This window comes from Erpetoichthys calabaricus, chromosome 5, assembly GCF_900747795.2.
Source record: "Erpetoichthys calabaricus chromosome 5, fErpCal1.3, whole genome shotgun sequence".
Lineage (NCBI taxonomy): Eukaryota > Metazoa > Chordata > Cladistia > Polypteriformes > Polypteridae > Erpetoichthys > Erpetoichthys calabaricus.
Genome location: NC_041398.2, coordinates 134,060,891 through 134,074,320, shown reverse-complemented (window position 1 = coordinate 134,074,320; position 13,430 = coordinate 134,060,891). Strand labels below are relative to the sequence as shown.

At 38.5% G+C, this 13,430-nt stretch overlaps 1 protein-coding gene across 1 annotated transcript in view; it reads right to left on the bottom strand.

Annotated features, from left to right (window-relative positions):
* The window catches only part of zdhhc2 (zinc finger DHHC-type palmitoyltransferase 2), a 234,048-nt gene that overhangs the window by 19,429 nt on the left and 201,189 nt on the right, over nt 1–13,430 (bottom strand). Inside the window, exon 8 of the mRNA XM_028802046.2 lies at nt 2,863–2,995. Coding sequence (XP_028657879.1) covers nt 2,863–2,995 — 133 coding nt within the window. The remainder of the gene's footprint in view (nt 1–2,862; nt 2,996–13,430) is intronic.

Sequence of the window (13,430 nt, the reverse complement as noted above, 5' to 3'; positions counted from 1 at the left end):
TATATATACTGTGTATATATATACAGTGGGTATAGAAAAGAATCAACCCCTTCGAAATATTCCCATTTTTTTGCTTTACAGCCTTAAATGTAAACACACAAACCAATATTTTTTCCATCTTCACTTACTCAGTGCAATCTATAACATCCAAGTGAAAGATATCACAGCTACAGTTCAGATGAATTTTAAAAAATAAAAAACAAGAAATACTGCGATTAATAAGGGATCACCCTCCTCCTAAACAATATTTGTAAACTCAATCAGGTGTAAGTAACCACCATTTCCATTGCACACCATGGTTACTGGCTTCCACTTGTGATCAGTTTTAATCAGGGTGATTAGTGAAACTGTTCCTGGAGCATTCTCTTCCTTGGTAGTGCAACTGACAGCAAACAACTGACTATGGGTGGCAAGCCACTTTCAAAAGATCTCAGGGATAGAGTTGTGCACAGACATATTTCAGATGGATACAAAAAATCTCAGAGGCTTTATCAATCCCAAGGAGCACAGTAAAGTCAATAATAAAGAAGTGTCAAGTGTTTGGTACTACTAGGACCCTCCCTGGATCCGGACATCCCTCCAAACTAGATGGAACAGCAAGGAGGAAACTGGCAAGAGAGGCTACCAAGAGGCCAATGGCCACTTTGAAGGAGTTACAGGATTTTATGGCAAACAGTGGTCATTGTGTTCATGTGACAACAATTTCACAAGTGCTCCACAATTGTGTCTTGTTCGGGAGGGTCGCAAGGAAAAAGCCACTTCTCAAGAAAGGCCACATTAAGGCTTGTTTGAGCTTTGCCACAATGCACCTTGAAGATTCTGATGCCAAGTGGAAAAAGGTCTTATGGTCAGATGAGACCAAAATCAAACAGTACACCTGGTGGAAATCCAATGCAGCTCACCATCCACATCACTCCATACCAACAGTAAAGCATGGAGATGGCAGCATCCTGTTGTGGGGGTGTTTCTCTGCCACAGAGCCTGGGGCTCTCGTTAGGGTAGAAAGAAAAATGGATGGGGCAAAATACCATCAAATTCTTGAGGAAAACCTGCTACCCTCTACCAGAAGGTTGGAGATGGGCAGAATGTTCACCTTTCAGCACGACAATGACCTGAAGCACACAAAATTGACAACACAGTGGCTGAAGGAGAAAAAAGTGAATGTCCTTGTGTGGCCCAGTCAGAGCTCAGACCTAAATCCCACTGAAAATGTGTGGAAAGATTTGAACATAGCAGTCACCGAACTTGACCAGTTCTGTAAAGAAGAGTGGGCAAATATTGTTCAATCTAGATGTGCAAAGCTGATAGAGACGTACCCCAACAGACTCAAGGCTGTCATTAAAGCAAAAGGTGGTTCAACAAAATGACATTGACATTGGAAGGTGATCCTTTATTAATCTCAGTATGTCTTGTTTTTGATTTTTTAATAATTTTTCTGAACTGTAGCTGTGATATCCTTCTCTTGGATGTTATAGGTTGCATTGAGTAAGTAAAACTGGGAAGAAATATTTTTTGTGCGTGTTTTCATTTAAGGCCGTAAAGCAAAAAAAATGGGAATATTTCGAAGGGGGTGATTCTTTCCTATACCCACTATGTATATGACAGCAGACCCCCGTGACCCTGTGTTCGGATTCAGCGGGTTGGAAAATGGATGGATGGATGGATATATATATATATATATATATATATATATATATATATATATATATATATATATATATATATATAAGAGAGAGAGAGAGAGAGATTGTTTTCCTGGTTATGATTCCTGGGAGAACTGTGATTTTCTAGTAGCATAAAGTTTAAATAAAACATTTTTACAGCTGTCAGAATGCATAGTAACATTTTAGATATAGTGTAGATGAGTAACAATTGCACACAAATTACCAGGACAGTTACAGCTGTTACCTACTGTTATGCATTCTATTCATAATACTAATACGTTTTTGTTACGCATAGCTTTAACTAAATGCAAAACGGGAAAAATAGTTGAAATTCTGAAACCCATTTAACAGGTTGACTGCCACAATGAAAACTGGTAAATTTGTTCCTGATGCCAATGTCAAATGAGGGTGTTATTTTAATATACTAAATGTAATTTTGTTATTGTTATTATAACTCATAATACAAATTTATTTTTTCAAAAAATTTTTTTTAATTAAGTGACCTTGTAGTTGACACATGGAACAGAAATTTTGTGCGCATGCCAGCTGTGTGACAACTCAGCTAGGTCTAAAAAGTTAGATCTTGCACAATTCACTGCAGCTGAATGTTGCAATTTCCATTTGAACTTCGTAGTGGTGAGATGCTAATGGTGAGAGGTATTTAGATGGTTGGGGTTCTGCATATTTAAATTATTTTGGGAAAAATAAATCTTATTCACAATATGGCTAATAAGATAAAACTAACTGAAAATAAAATATTTAGTTCTATGTTGCCATGCTGATTTTTCATTCTTATTTCATATGCTCACTAGCCTCTACACTTGTTACAAATTAATATGCTCGCATTTGGCACTACAGCCCCAAAGATGGTTTACGAGATAACTTGGAGACACCATCTGTCTATAGATCATTTACTATGAGATAATTTGTACTTCGCAGTCAATTTAATCCATGTGAGGGTCACAAGACGCCACAGCCTATCTTAGCAGCACTGGGCACATGGGGCTAGGACAATGCGTCACACTAATGCATTTACATATGAAGCAAAGTGTTATAATGTGACATTGAATAGGTAGCTTACCGCAAACGATTTCATTCCATTTATTTATATAGAGCATTTTATTAACAGGTCCATGCAAACAAATGATTTGAAGTTGTACTAAATTTCCCATTCAGGATACATAAAAATATGTCTTACCTAGAGTGGATCTGTTCTTACTAACCAGCCAACAGTGATATCCAAACAATGAAGAAAGGCTAACAGAAAACATGGCAGCAGCAAAAAAGAGAAACATGATGTGGAATTTGGCTTGGGTATCAGGAAGGCCATTCTGGAATGATAATAAAAAAAATATATATATTAATAATAAAATGAATAGAAATGGGAAAATGTTATTTACATATATTATACACTATTTGAACAGGAGTCTGAAGGCAAGAAAGCAATGGTTTTATACTTAACTAATATGCACATTTTCTTAGATGAAAAGACATTTATGTGTGCAATTTAAAAAGCAGGAACAACTTCAATTGAAAGTTGCAAGCCACTTTGATTGGGAGCAACACAGTCTTGATAAACCATAAACTGATTGTTTTTATAATGGTGCTTGCAGGCTTACAAGATAAAAAAACAGCAAAACCTTGTGAGCCTTGTGGTGTGACTTTACTATATGTTATGTTCTGCATGCCTATTAGAAAATTGCTCAAGTACAGTAAGTTGTATATCAATCCAATGAATAAAATGGTTTTACGTAAATACATGCTTTTAAAAAGCTAATTTAGACATAACATATTTTCATCATTTAATTTATTCTGTAATGGCAACAGTCTGACCACTGAGGCTAGTAACATTGTATATGAATTTTAAAATTTATATTTACACTTAAAATACTAGCAAGATGTAAAGCTCAAAAAGGAACAGAATAACCACACGGCCTGCACGGGACGGGTCACTTCACTTTTTCTGCGCATTATCAAACATTTAGAAGTTAGTCAAATCTCTATAGGAACTGAAGCATATTGTTGTGTCTCACTGGAAAAAAAAGCTCTAAAATATACCAGCCTTCTGTCTACTGTACTTTCATTATTGATAGTGTTAAAAAAGAAAAAAGGTGTAAAAATCTCCATATTACTAAACGAGAATGGTAAACCGGATGGACGCAGGGACATCCGGCCATGGGCCGTGGACGCAAAAGACGTACTGCGCAGGCGCCCCACAAACCCCCCCCCCCCCCCCCCTCCAAGCAACGGAAACCGGATGGAAAGCAAGGTAACATAAGAAATGAGGCGCCGAACGGAACACACACAAAGAAGAGGATTGAGACCCACGACACACAAAGCCCCCCTCCAGTAACTGAAATAAGAAATGAGGCGACGCGCCCCTAGAAAACCAAAAAGAAAGGAGTCAGACGCAAGTGCCATATAGCACACGAAACGGTACGCACACAAAAAAGAGGATTCAGACCCACCACACACAAACACCCCCTCCACTAACAGAGATAAAAAAAAGTCAGGCTACGCGCCAACAAAAAATGTCTCGGCTCCAAAAACGCAAAGCTCAAATAAGCAAGGGTTCAAAACGAAACACCTCGAGTCTCACAGATACAAAAACGGCAGCGAAGGAACAAAATAAATAAACGCAGACGTCTACAACGCGCATCTGAAATGCCGGAAAACAAGCAGGCAACGCTCCAAAAAGAGAAAGCTCGACTAACCGACATACAAAAACGGGCAAGGCTCAATACAAACAATGAATGCCGTAAACTGCAACGGGCTTCTCACACAGCACAGGCAAATCGATTACAGCTCCAGAATAGCACGTCCCAAATCCTGCACATACAACGACGCACCTCTCAAACGGCACAAGCAAAACATACACGTCAAGGACATCAACGACAGACACCTGCTAAACGATTGCGCCAGTTAGCTGACAACGCGTTCAATAATAAGTCCACTATTCATGAAAATTCATTGGGATTAATGAATGTCATTTGCAATCATTGTCATTCACTTAACTTCCCTGAAGAAACAACTGGCAATACAAGTAATGAATTTACACGTTGTTGTCAAAAGGGTCAAATTAGACTGCCTCCTTTACATTCATATCCTGCTTATCTACAGAAGCTTCTAACTAACGAAGTACCTGAAAGTAAAAACTTTACGAACTGCATTAGATCCTACAATAGTTAATTTGCTTTTGCATATACCGGAGTAAATATCAGGCCACCAGAAGGCAATGGCCCGTACTGCTTTCGCGTATGTGGACAAATATTACATCGCATTGGAACAGTGCACCCTGAAACAAATCAAGAACGCAAATATGCACAAATCACGTCGGCACCTACAACGCGCTTCTGAAACCGCGGAAGAAAAAATGTCTCGGCTCCAAAAACACATGTCACTCCTTATTCAAAATACCGGTCCCAATCACAGAAACATCGGTATCCACTATGAAAATGAACAGTAACAATGCACGTGACATCCGTCTTGCCACACTATTAATTATAGATGAATTTACAATGGCATCCAGTCACTTACTCAAAACCATTGATAAACTTCTACAAATGTTGATAAATAATAATATTCCCTTTGGAGGAAAGGTACTGTTATTAGGAGGAGATTTTAGACAGTGCTTAACTATTGCTCCACATGCAATGCGCTCAGCTATTGTTCAGTCCACCTTAAAATACGTGGACAATTCGCATTGCGTTGATGAATAATAATTTTCCCTTTGGAGGAAAGGTACTTTTATTAGGAGGAGATTTTAGACAGTGCTTAGCTATTGCTCCACATGCCATGCGCTCAGCTATTGTTCAGTCCACCTTAAAATACGCGACGACGTCATACATAAACAACAAGAGAGCGAACTACAATACATATACAGGCGCGAGACCTGATTGGTGATAATACAAAGAAAAGAACAGTCCGCATATTAACAGTGAGTGCGATCCTCCTTATTACTTATCCATATTCCTAACGATAAAGATCAAACACGTCATCAATTCACGATCACGGGTACAAAACTAGACGGCTCGAGTAACGGGACCACAAACACGCACCCGCATCAAAAAAAAAAAATTCACGTCGGCACCTACAACGCGCTTCAAAAAAATTTTACCCGGACAATTGGCATTGCTTTCAAAAGATACACTTAGTACAAAACATGCGATGTCCAGATCCCGAATATAACAATTGCTTATTACAACTGGGAGATGGTACACTCACCAATACAGATGTACTTCACCCAGATATTATTACAATTCCTCAACCCTTTATCTGCGACGACTTACTTACGGAGATATTTGGAACGGGAATCTCATTAGACCAAATACCCCTTTTAACACAACGGACTATATTATGTCCAAAAAATATTAATGTTGATCACATTAATAACCAGGTCATTTCATTACTTCCTGAAGAGGCACGCTAATTCCTACAATTGACCTTACAAGTTCTAACCTGGAATTACCTTTTACACTTAAACGGCGACAGTTCCCCATTAGACCTGCCTTTGCCATGACCATCAACAAATCACAAGGACAAACCATGGACAAGGTTGGCATCTACCTCTTTGAGCCCGTTTTTGGACATGGGCAACTTTATGTGGCCTTCTCACGAGTTCCACGTTCATCTGATGTTAAAGTTAAGGTCATAAATGCTCCATGCCAAGGAATACTCATTCAGGGACAAGACACCATCTTTTCTACTAATGTTGTGTACAAAGACATTTTCCAATAAACTTTTACACTGTACTAGGGATGCACCGATACCACTTTTTTGTAAAACGAGTACGAGTACTTGCATTTCAGTACTCGCCGATACCGAGTACTTGCCGATACCGAGTACTTAATAAAAACATGATTTAAATTTACAGGTAACAGCTTTAGTCATATAATTTAACAAAAAAAACAAGAAACTCTCGTCTATCCACTGGGAGGTTAGGCTAATTAGCGACACGGGGCTAACACTGCTTGTCCAAATATCCGTGGTGAAACTAAACGCAGAGGAGGCTTGCAGTAGGCTGTGGATATGTTTTTTCACGGAGTCGTGTAGTTTAGGCAGCTCCGTGTCAGTCATGTAGCGGCGGCTTGGGACATCATATCTGGGCTCCAGGCAAGCTCTATTGTTGGCATGGAGCTGGACAGTTTGACATCTGTGGCAGAGCGAAGGGCGCTCAGCAGGCTCCTATCAATTATGGAGAATCCACTGCATCCACTTAATAGTATCATCTCCAGACAGAAGAGTAGCTTCAGTGACAGACTGCTGTCACTGTCCTGCTCCACTGACAGATTGAGGAGATCGTTCCTCCCCCAAACTATACAACTCTTTAATTCCATCCGGGGGGGGGGGGGGTAAACGTTAACATTTAACATTATACATAGTTATTGTCTGTTTTTCACCTGCATTATTATCATTCTTTAATTTAATATTATTTATTGTATCAGTATGCTGCTGCTGAAGAATGTGAATTTCCCATTGGGATTAATAAAGTATCTATCTATCTATCTATCTATCTATCTATCTATCTATCTATCTATCTATCTATCTATCTATCTATCTATCTATCTATCTATCTATCTATCTATCTATCTATCTATCTATCTATCTATCTATCTATCTATCTATCTATCTATCTATCTATCTATCTATCTATCTATCTAAATGAGCCTCCTACATGTTTCACAGTAGGTATGGTGGACTTTTCTTTGAAAGCTGAATTTTTTTGTCTGTGGACATAGAATGGATGTGACTTGCCAAAAAAACTCAGTTTTGTCTCATCTGTCGAAAGGACATTCTTGCAGAAGCATTATGACTTGTCGCTATGCATTTTAGCAATTCCAGCTGGCTTTCTTTCAACAGTGGTGTCCTCCTGGGTGCTCTTCCATTGAGCCTACTGTCATTCAAAAAGCTATGAATGCTGCGATCAAACACTGATAGACCTTGACCTTGGAGTTCAGCTTGTATCTCTTTGGATGTTGTCCATTTCATCTACCTATTTTACTATCCTTCTGGGGTTGATTTTCCTCTTGCGGCCACATCCAGGGAGGTTGGCTATGGTCCCATTGACCTTACATTTTTTTAATAATATTTCCAGTTGTTGTCACAGGACCATCAAGCAGTTGGAAATGGTCTTACGGCCTTTGCCTTTAACATGCTTGTCTATCATTTTCTTTCTGATCTCCTCAGACAACTCTCTCCTTTGCTTTCCCTGGTCCATGTTCAGCGTGGGACACAAAATGATACCAAACAGCAGAATGACTATTTTTCTCCATTTAAACAGGCTGAATGACTGATTGTTTGATTGGTTGGAGACATGTGTAATACTAATTAAAGAAAACAGCTAGTTTGAAATACTCCTCTAATTCAATTATTTATGGTTTTTTCTAGGGGTACCAACAAATGTGTCCAGGCCATTTTATCTCTATTCACACTTTCTTTGCTTTACTCAATAACATATTAAAGGCATGCAGGTATACATGGGAGAATTGCTTTTCATTTAAACACTTTTCAGGAGGCATACAACACTTTTAAAGTGACCAACAAAGTTGTCAATGTCTGTAAATGTCTGTGGAATGTATGAGAAAATCAGACAACAAAATGAGCAAATGCAATGTGAATGTGCAAACAATGCTCACAACTGCTCATCAATTCTGTACACTTGCTAATCTCTCTATTATAAAAAAAAAAATCTTGGAAGGTTGGAAGGAGACGAGACATGATTTTTTCAGAGAGACACTTTCACATCCTGTGAAACGAGTCTTTGTGCCAAGAGATTTAACCACGCCCGGGGCTGGAAATAAAACAAAGAGTAGACAACAAAGTAGAACATCATAAAGGATATAAAAATCGTTGGCGCGGTACACATGCACAGCAGGTTAGAGATAATGGAAGTAAAAAAACAAAGAGTAGATGACAAAGTAGAACGTTGTAAAGAGCAGGTTAGAGACAATAGAAGTACGAAAATTCGAAAGTCGCAAAAAAATTATAGTAAAGATCGCATTAGCGCAAACAAATGGAAAGTATTACTTGGTGAAATAACGAAACAGCGAAAAGAGATCGAATATAACATTCGGATTTAAACCTTAAGTCGGAGACTTGTAGATCGTCTAATTTGTGTTGCTATCAGGGGGAAAAAAAAAGTAGTGTTTCTTCCCAATGAAGAGGCGTATCCGTGAGAAGTAAATGATTCCAAAAACGTTGGTGTGGTACACATGCAGAACAGGTTAGAGATAATGGAAGCACAAAAATTTGAAAGTCTCAATAAAAGGATTGTAAACAACAACAACAACAACATTTATTTATATAGCACATTTTCATACAAAAAGTAGCTCAAAGTGCTTTACATAATGAAGAGAAGAAAAATAAAAGACAAAGTAAGAAATTAAAATAAGACAACATTAGTTAACATAGAAAGGAGTAAGGTCCGATGGCCAGGGTGGACAGAAAAAACAAAAAAAAACTCCAGAAGGCTGGAGAAAAAAATAAAATCTGTATTGTAAAGATCGCATTAGCGCAAACAAACGGAAATTATTACTCGGTGAAATAACGGAGCAGCAAAAAGAGACTGAATATATTGTTCGGATTTAAATGTTAAGTCAGAGACTTGTAGATCCTTTAATTCATGTTGCCATCAGGGAAAAAAAGTACTGTTTCTTCCCAATGAAGAGGCATATCCGAGAGAATTAAAAGATTTGTTGTTTGGTGAAAGTGAAATCCTTTCTCATTTGTGTGAATGCTATTGTCAGACACATTTCTTGTAGAGAGAAAGAAATGATATTCACTAATGGACAGTTATACGTTGTGTTGTCACGATGTAATTTCAAACACGGAATCAAAATTCAATGTGATATTGATGAAAAGGTAAAAGCGAAAAGAGATCAAATATATGAACATAGGTGATATGACAGAAGTGTGCTGTATGAGATTCAGACCATGCGGCATGGCAAGAGCAGCAAACCAGCAGCTGTTTGAGCAAAGAGGAGGTAAAAAAAAAACTGCATTTGTTTCCCATTGTATCACCGTTTAAGAGGGGGTTTCAAGGGAGCAACTGCGTCTCCTTGGGGTGCATTCAGCCCCCTTCTTCACAACATGAGCGGCAGAGATGTGAAGTGGCTGGCGCGTAGTTCAGGCCGGGAAGATTGGCGAGTGAAGCGAGCATGGGGCAAAGCCCCCTAGTAATTATTATAACTGTAAAAAAAGTGTTTAATATTCATTTGAAGTGTAAGGGAGTGACATAATTAATTTTTATTGTAACAGATTAACCTTTTCTTACTCAGTTTACATACAGGTGTGTGGCCTTGTCAGAATCACACTGAATTTTCCTCACATGTCTGTCCTTAACACACAGCATGTATCTTTCACACCTCAACAATTTTGTCTGGAATACTTCAGTCTACTGACAGTAAATAAACCCACAGGCAGACTCACAAGGTAGTGTTTTTAGATACAGAAACTAAAAACATTAAATATTAAATCCTTGATCTTTAAAATAAATATTGTGGAAGTACTGAGCAGTTCAGTGCTTAATGGAATTATTGTCTATTAGAAAAGGAACTCGAGCATTAGGCAGCAGCATGATCAAAAAATCATTTTGTTAAGCTTCAAATTTAAGCGGAATGGTTCAAGTTTAAGCAGAAAGTTTGAAACAGTTTTAAATCAGACAGAAAAAAGGGAAAAACTTAGTAAAGAATGCTGAAGTCAAGAAGACATTACTTGCCAATGAAATTTCCTATCTACTGTGAATCCCATTGAAACCACAGGCTGTGAGGTGGCAAACCATCTGATAGCAACAAATACACAGACATTGACATTAACCTACTGTACAGTAGCAGAGTGATCCATAGTAGGGTTAGGAATCCTGCAAGTCATTTGAAAGAAAACACAGCTCAAGAATGGATGAGCTTCACTCTTAAATAGTGTAGTGAAAGAACAGGTAAGTGATGCTTCATTAGGCAGCAGGGTCAGTGGCCATCATTATTATCAATGTACATTTGATTTCCGTCTTCTATTCTAAGAGAGTTACAAGATCAGGACGCACTACAACTGTGTACAGATTTTTTTATTGTACAGTTTGGCCATGGGCACGTTAATTGATATGCTCTGAGTCACACAGTGAAGCAGGGGCAGAATCTGAACCTATACTTGTGCTTCAAGGTCCATTGCCATAGCTCAATGTTTCTTAAACTATGGGTCACATTCCAAATTGGGTTGCAGACATATTTATAATGGGTTGCCAAATGATTATGCAGTAAAATGAGTCCAGTTTGCCCAAGCTCAAATTCTGTGCCACCCTGTGTTTCAAGAGCTATTTAATGTGGAAGTAAGCGAGAGATGCCACCAATAAACAACACTGCTGATGTATCACAGAAAGCTTTCTTTTCTTTGGTTCAAAAATATAATTAACTAGCTGTGTAAGCCCATGCTGTAAAACGTCCGGGGTCCTAGAAACTATTGAAATCGTCAGAAAATCAAATTGAAATTTAGAGATGCCAGGTAACTGAAAAGAACTACTCTGGGCATCTGTCTCCTAGTAGGATTCATTTTGCAGATGTGCTTGCATCACTTGTGCATTAGCGGCAGGAGGAAAAGTAAAAGGGATATCGTTTTGCCGGTGTTAGCATCTGAGCGACTTTGTCTTGCTTCTGACGTTTCGTTTTGCTGACGTGCTGGCCTCGCTTGTGTTATTAGCGGCTAAGTGAGTTTTCTGTTTCCTCGGAGGTGGAGCCTTTACCCCGACACCACCTCTCCATTCCGGGCAAGACAGACATACACACACTTCCACGCGTAGATGTTTAAATATAAGATATTCCCTGCAAAACCACCACCCCTCTCACAATCTGTGAAACAATCAAACTGAGATGAGTGAGTATCAAAGATATTAAAGGGTGATGAGAGGAGAATGACAGAGACAAGCTGGTGAGGGATGAAATGAAAATAATGGGTATGAAACAAGGATGTTGTTGTTGAGTCTGTATGGTGGGCTTACATACAGTGCACTTTCAGTGGCTCTGATCTACAAGCTTGTGCCTCATCACATGCTTGTTATTCATTGAATCTAAAGCTGTTACAGTGGTGCAAAGAAGATTTTATGTAAAGTTTAATGTGACTCAGTGAGGAAAATATCAAAAGGGTCTGACAGGCTGTAGAATGCAGCTACGATGTGTCAGTTTAAACATTTCAAACTGTTCACCAAATTCTTCATTAGGATTTAACCTATCATTTGCTTATGATTTTTAGGAATAATTTAGCTATGCAACTAAACTTTTTTTTTAAACTCAGTTTAGTCAACTGTTAAATGAAAACTGGAATATACTGAACAATTTGCAAACTCATTTAGGAAAATGTATTGTTAATGGGGGAGCTCTTTGAAAAAATAATTTAAAAATTAATGCTATTTAAGAGAGGGGCGGCACGGTGGCGCAGTGGTAGCGCTGCTGCCTCGCAGTTAGGAGACCCGGGTTCGCTTCCCGGGTCCTCCCTGCGTGGAGTTTGCATGTTCTCCCCGTGTCTGCGTGGGTTTCCTCCGGGCACTCCGGTTTCCTCCCACAGTCCAAAGACATGCTGGTTAGGTGGATTGGCGATTCTAAATTGGCCCTAGTGTGTGCTTGGTGTTTGTGTGTGTCCTGCGGTGGGTTGGCACCCTGCCCGGGATTGGTTCCTGCCTTGTGTCCTGTGTTGGCTGGGATTGACTCCAGCAGACCCCCGTGACCCTGTGTTCGGATTCAGCGGGTTGGAAAATGGATGGATGCTATTTAAGAGAAGGTAAATAAACTGCACAAATTATTTTTTTGACTACTTATCGGATGCCATAAGTCAAATAACTTAATTAAGTTGTCCTTTCAAATATAATCATAATCCTGAGCTGCACCTGTTATAATGAAGAGTTTATTTCTCTCAGCTTTAATAAATCTTACACTAAGCATTTATTCTGGCAGTTATATACTATTCCCTGTTTTTAATCATAATTATTGTTTTATTAATAATATACTTGATTTCCACTTTTCTCTTTTAGATGATACTCATGTGAGAAACAGGCTTGACTCGAACCAAAATGTTCAGTGTTTCTTACAGAGCCATTGTTATTTGTCTATACATGGCTCTGCTGTCCTCTCCTTGGGTTCCAATATGGCATCGATTTTCTCATTTGAATCCTCAGATTAAAAAGTTGAAGAACTCCTGCCTTAGCTAAAACACCACACCACACTTGCTGACACCCAAAGTGACATCAGTTTAAAAGTGGAGGTGCACTGAATCTCTACAGCTATAAATACATATTAGATTTCAATAAAAGTAGAACCGACTTTTCATTTTAACATGGTGAGCTTGTTATATATGGTAGAAAAGGATTATTTAAAAATAGCTATGTTTTAAAGTAAAGGCAACAATTTATTATTATATTATTGTTAATGCTGAATAGTGTGCACCCTTCATACCCATTATGCTGCTCCCTGCTTTTAATTCCCTAAGGAAGAAGGGTGTTTTCTGAACAGTTTTGAACATATTTTCCACTGGCATCTTTAGCATATTTCTGTTTCATTTAATGAGCAAACTGCAGTCTTTTGAAAAGCCTTCCAAGTCATTCACTAATTTATAAAAAGACACAGATCAACAGAAATAATGCCGATGATTTGTCAAAACTGAAAATGAAGCATGCACTGTGACATTTTACAGCAGGGGCAAATGACAAAATGTGAAATGTGTTAATAGCAAAGCTATTTGGAGGATTTGCTTTTTAAAAATGTTGGCTGAAAAAATTTGATTAACGTC